Genomic DNA, 6,866 nt, shown 5'->3' with positions numbered 1-6,866 from the left:
TGTGGCCCCTTTGGATTTTTCAAATATGAAAGTTATTGTGTAATAAAATTCATTTTTAGACAGATGAGTGCTAATTTAGCCTTCAAAGATGGTTTATAAGAGCATCAAGATTATTTTTTACATGTTTTATGGGCTACTTTCTGTTTGACAATCCGTATTGTCATAGCTAGACCGGCCATCGGTCCAGAAATTAATGTACTGTTTACAAACACTCTTTTTCTACACGAAGTTTTTGACGCAACTTTACAAAAAAAATGAGATGAAAGACATATGATTTTCATTGGATTTGCTGAATGATACATGTACACAGATTAAGAAAAGGTAGTACTTCAAGCGATTGAAATTCTACTTTTAGCCAAATTTTGGGGAAATATGCGACATCTTTCCCCCCCCCTTTTTGTAATATTTTATAACAAATAAATGCAGATTGTTGCCATGGATACACCAGAAAGAAATTATATTTTACCATTTTATATACTGGATATAAAATCTATGGAAGATTCTGATTACATACATATGCCCATATATGACACATACAGTAAACTTGATATTGCAAAAAAGCAATGAAAAGGGATGGTAAAATTCATAAGGGCAAATTTTAGTATTTTTTCCTAACTGTTTACTGCTACCTAAGATGCGGATAAATCATTGTTTAAACAAGTATCGTCCCAACTGAAATATCTTAATATAGGAAAAAAAACAGTTGTTCCCGTTTGTAATTGATTCATTTAATGTGCGTTCCTTTGTGTAAAATTCGGCAATATAATTAGACAATTCTTGATTATTTAACGAAAAATATCCTCTAGATAACGGTAATATAATTGAATATAAATCGATTGTCGAAAGATTGAACTAAGTACGAAAGTCATAAATTGAAAACGAAAGTAAAATGAAATAAATCATTTGGTTTTCAAATCATGGCCGTTCATGGGCTGTCGTATATCAGTTTGTTTATAGTTTGCAACTATGACTACGAAAAGTCGAAAATGGAGAGCTAAGTTTCCAAACGGACAGGCATTTTATCATTAAACATTCAATACAACGTGAGTGTATGTTTATTCTTTGTATATTTGTTCGAATTAAACCACATAGTTCAAGCGTGACTTGAACAATCACTGTGAATTAACGTGGAAAAGTGGTAAACATCCGTTCACATTTTACAAAAAATAAATTTTAAGCTAACTAAAGCTATTTATTATGATTAATTTTCTGATCAAAAAGATATTGTTAATAGTAAATGACTAAATAAAAACAATTTACCAGTAACCTATCAAATATGTTTATAGGCGGAAGAAATATTAATGCATAAAGTTGAACATGTTGAACTGTGTTAACTGTAAGGCACGGTATCGGAGTCACAATACCTGTGTTGATTTAAAGCATATTTGTGCACTAATTTAATTTTAACTAGTATTTCACAACTAGTCTTTGTTTTTTCTATTCTGTTTAAACTAAAAATATAAAAAAGCATTATAAATAAAGAGCTTGTGCATTAAAAAGTACCAATTGATAAAGCAAGTCAAAATATTAGAGCACGCAAAATGTAATAGCACAACACACGTTATTTTCATGCAATTGCCGAAAGTTTTGGCGACTATGCTGATGATACCACCAGGGACTAACAACCAACCACCAAAGGTAGCAACCAAGTGGTAGTAATAACATTAACAGTTCTTATTTTTATGCACTGGTTGAACATTTTAAAATGTCCTCTTCATATCTTTAAAAAATAGCGAGTACACGGTTAACATTTTGATATATAAACCTATATTCAGAACTGCAGAGTGGAAATTGAATCTGCGAAACATTATACATTTTATATATACTTGTCATGTTGCGTAAATGTTTTTTATTATTACAAAACCGTTAGGTTTCAATTCTATAAAGTAATCCTAACAAATTTTCATGGGATTGCTCAAGAAGACATAATTTCTTTATCTCTGTCGAGATAAATATTCCAAATGGTTTGTAAGTTTTATTTTTTAATGCGATATTGATCAACATTTTACCTACTGAAATTATGTATAAAAAAAAGTTATCAGGTGACAACAAGATTTGTTATGTAATTAGTCTTAAGTAATCTCGGTTTGAATGTATAAAACGTTTAACAATATATACCTAGTATCTTATTTACGACTTGTTTAGGGTTCATTTTAGAATTAGGTTCCTTTTCGAAATACATAAGCAGGTGAGACATTTGGTATTCGCGTATTACTTTTGTATATAATTTCTAATTACGTGAAACGTATTACACCATTTTATCAAGAAACGGCGAACCTACAGGAGCTACGACTACTTCTGTACCTTTTATCGCGATATAGTCATTTTGTGTCAATGCATAGGTAGACAATCACAATCAACCGATCGGTAATTCTGTACCTAAATGAACTCGCCTTTTAATGATATAAATTATTTGAAAATATGACTCATGAATTGTCCTGGACGTAAATGAAAAGATTTAACTGTCAACTTTTAAACACATACCTGATATTGCTACTGCTATTTTTAACAATTAATAGATTGCAAAATAGTTTATTGTATTCAATCTTTTGAAAGTTGGTTTCACTTAGTTTATAACAGTCACTAAGGGTAAATTCGTGTTTTACAAACATTTGTTTGCTATCGAAATTAAAGGTATGGTAATTTGCTTTTATCATATTATACTTATGTTATGGTACAAAAAGAAGCGCTTTTCTATATTTACCTTCGAGTGGAAGGCTCATACCTGCAGATTAAAAAAAACCCAGAGGATGTTGAAATGTATAGATACATAATGATATATCTTAGACATAAAGGGACTGAAAAAAGGGAAGCCAATTTTAATTCACAAAATACATATTTAAAGAAGCAACGTCTTCTTCGCATGTTTAAAGCTATTCTCAGTTTTAAATAATATAATTGCTGGAAATTTCATAAAAACAATATAAATATTTTCAAGTAGGTACCTAAGTACTGTGCTTAAAGGGCTGCTGATAGGCATATACATTCTATAACCGGAGTAAAACTAATAACAACATATTCCAATAATGCAGCGACATTTGTACATCTCGACAAGAATGTTTGTTCATTGATGCTGTATATAACAATGCAAAACACCACTTGGTTTCGATTGATTGATTGATTGTTGGTTGCTTAACGTCCAGTGGCAAATATTTCATGCATATTCAGGACGAGAACAAGTTCACAATAAATACAATAGGTAGGTCTTGTCATAATAGAGGCCATTTAGGATGATGGTCGGGGAAATTTGGACTGTCACTGGTAAATGAGGGTATTTTGGATAGGAACAGAAATTTTGCCTTGCAACAGGCCATCTACGGACCCCTCAAAGAGTTGTTACAAGGGTTCTTAACGTGCAAAGAGCGTGGCACTCTCTTTACACGAGACATCGGATTCAACGTCCCCATTCTGACCGGACGTGACTGCGAACTTAATACACCCCGCACAGCCAAACGCACGCCCCACTTCAGCAAGCGTTTTACTGCCGGTCGGGAGAAGACCAAGTGACCATATTCTATTCCCCAGTCACCCTTGGGGGAACTTGGTTTCGATGGACAGCAATTGTCTCAATCAAACAACTAATTGCTACCCCCTTTCCTTATGAAAAACACCGTTTACGTTCAAAAGAGTGCAATGAGGACGCTTATTTGATGAACGAATACCAATTGAAAATTTGATATTATGAAACATAATTAAACGCGATCAAACTATAAAGTAAAGGATTAAAGACACTACCGACAACTGCAATTCCAACCTTTTTTAGACATTTGCTTTGAGACCTACCACCAACACATAAACCTGAAAAACCACATAGAGTTGTATGAATTTTAAAACAAGAACAGGGAACACGACTGGACAAATATTAAAAAAAAAATATGTAAAAATCCCGTAAAACTGGAACTAAACCAAGAAATATGTAAGGCATTCGAATTCCCAGTATTGAAATAAGGATACAAAGTATGATTGCCTAGACGTGAATGTAAGCAGTTATAGGCTACCCTATGATCTATTGCAATGAGCAAAACCTACACTATACAGTGAGTGAGCTAAAAAATGAGAAATCTGATGGCTTTATGTAGAAATTTGAATGTTAAAAGTCAAATTCCATTGCATGAATATATGCATTTATTTGTGTGCGGAATAGATAAAAGATGTTCAAAAGTCAATAGATTTATTTCCCACGTCTTATTCTTAAACCTTATTTATTGCAGGCATGAATTTTAAAACAAACGACATCTATGGTGAATAATGAAGAAATAATTCGTTCTGAAACAGAAGACTGACATGAATAAGTGTTGAAATGAATAATCCTGATTAATATTAATCTAATTTTGTTTCAGATAATGCAGTGTCAACCATGTCGTGAACAGGGTCAATATGCATCTGCAGAATTGTGGTGCGACGAATGTGAAGAAGCGCTATGTAATAGCTGTAAATCACTACACATGTCATTCAAAGTGAGCAGAAATCACAACGTGTCAAAATTGCCGCCTATCGCAGTAAAAGAACTATCTTCGTTAGGTACAGAGAATGAATTTGCTGATGTCGGAAAACACAAATTGGTTATGTGTGATGAACATCACGATAAATCGTTAGAATATTTCTGTATTAAACACGAAAAACCATGCTGCATTCTTTGTAAAAGACAATACCATGTAGAGTGTTGCGATGTTGAGAAAGTTGATGACGTAGTGGACGATACCAAACTAGCAACTACCACAGTAGACGTCTTATTGGGAATCGAGGAACGCAAAATCCGTTTAACTAAAGTTGTAGATAAAGAGAGGTCAAATTTTAGAGGTTTAGAAATTATAAAGGATAGTTGTATTGAAGAACTAAAGAATACAAGATCTGCCATTGATAAACATCTAGATTTATTGCAAAATGAAATCGAGCAAGAAATAAACAAAGAATATGGAAATGAAACAAGGAAAATAAACAAAAGAATAACAAGTCTTACTGCCAGAAAAAAATATTTAACGGACCAACACAAAATTGTAGTAGATACAAAACAATCTGATATGTCATTAGGACAAAAATATTTAAGGATTATACGCCTACAACACATGGAAGATGGTTTTCCCGAAAGTGATGAGACCTATCAATATTGCAGTCTACAAGGTATCGCTAATCATAAACTGTCGTACAAGAAGACTAGTGATAGTATTACTGTAGAGCGCATCAAACGCACTTTGAAAGGGAAAGACAACGATATGTTAAAGTATCAGGAAAATAAAAGTGAAGATGAATTAGAATCGGGCTCCTCTATAATTGAACTAGAACTTAACCAATCAAAAGATTCTAATTTTGAATTTGATCCATCAGCTTTAGAATTACAAGTTACTTCTTCCATTGCATGTACAACATCTCCCTTACCTGTGACTACAACTACTACTTTGCAAGCTGAATTGCGACCTACATCAACCGTTACGAGTTCGTCGCCATTTCCTGTTACACAGACAACGCATATCTCGTGCATGGATACTACCGAAGACCGTTCGTCATTCGATTTCGGTCTATTTAACACTTTTTGTGTTGAGAAAAAAAATAAAAATATTTCAATAAGTGATGCAAAATGGATGCCGAACAAGAACGACATAGCTTTTGTAGAAAAGTCTAATCCAAGGTGTATAATCTACAACAAAAAAGGTCAGAAAAAGGGCCAAGTCAGGCTTAATGGTGCACCACAATGCATAGCAATAATAAACAACATTTGCGTAGGTGTTACGAGTAAGCAAAGGGTATGTGTGATAGACACAGATAAATGGCAGATCATAAATACCATTCCTGTTCATGACTATTGCAAAGGACTAGTCTTTTATGAAAGCAATCTTATAGCCAACTGTGCAAATAAAGGTTTAACGTATATAAACAATTCTGGAAAAATAGTGAAACAGAATATTGACATTAAAGAGGCATTATACTGTCATATCGATTGTCGAGGAAATATGTATTCTGCTAAGATGAACAATGAAAGCATACATGTTTACAATCTAACAACCAGTAAACGATTAATATACAATTTTATCGGTGTAGATAATCCAACAGGACTGACAACCGACAAAGACAATAATTTGTTTGTTGCATGTAATAACAATGACACAATATTTGTTAAACCGTCGCGTCACCCACGTTCCGTAGTAGTATTAGGGAGATCAGATGGCATTGATCGCCCATTGAGTTTGGACTACAATCATCAAAGCGACGAACTTCTAGTAGTAAATAACACTGCACATTCAATATTCATATTTAAGAAATGTAAAAGAGCTTGTGATACTAGATAACGATATTCCTGCTCTACGTTCATCGTGTGTAAATAATTAATCTTGAATATACTGAGTGTACCTTGTTCACCGACATATTGGAAATTTTAAAATCCAATTTTTACCTTTATTTGTCATATCACAATTGACGTAGTTGCTTCCCATCACGATGCGGAGCTAAAAGTTTCAGTCGAAATACAAGCCATCTTGAATAAATTACTTATCACGTATATATTCTGATTGGTTGCATTATAATGAGGCTGAGATACAGCAACAGCTATAGGCTTAAATGAGATAAAGAATTACAGAATTCTCTCGTCTAGGAAAAGACATCAAATGACGGAGAATAAACTATATGTATTTCAGTTCCGATCAACTGTCAATAATTCACGTTCGTTTAATTATGCATACATTTCACAGATAAATTCAATATTGAAATATCAATTATTAATACGTGTTTCATTGCTTTGTTACTCTGCAACTTGCTCGATTTGCTTTACTAAACAATGTTCCTAAACAATGTTTACAACAATGCATTATCTGTATTTTTATAACTTCTGTCAATATAGGTACACCTAAAGAGTCATGTCTAAATTTATAATT

The 6,866-nt window shown here is 33.0% G+C and overlaps 1 protein-coding gene across 1 annotated transcript; it reads left to right on the top strand.

Moving 5' to 3' along the window:
• Nucleotides 1-4,343: 4,343 nt before the first annotated feature.
• On the top strand, nt 4,344-6,284 carry LOC139484309 (uncharacterized). The gene has a single exon (XM_071268046.1). It carries the CDS (start codon nt 4,344-4,346, stop codon nt 6,282-6,284), a length of 1,941 nt encoding a protein of 646 aa, XP_071124147.1.
• The last annotated feature ends 582 nt before the right edge of the window (nt 6,285-6,866 follow it).

The sequence above is a fragment of the Mytilus edulis genome, chromosome 8 (assembly GCF_963676685.1).
Source record: "Mytilus edulis chromosome 8, xbMytEdul2.2, whole genome shotgun sequence".
NCBI lineage: Eukaryota > Metazoa > Mollusca > Bivalvia > Mytilida > Mytilidae > Mytilus > Mytilus edulis.
The sequence above is the reverse complement of the archived record's forward strand: the minus strand, read 5'-3'. Positions and strand labels throughout refer to the sequence as shown.

Bases quoted from the DNA above. Each gene is read 5' to 3' on its own strand.
- LOC139484309 (XM_071268046.1), top strand. From the start codon at position 4,344: ATGCAGTGTCAACCATGTCGTGAACAGGGTCAATATGCATCTGCAGAA.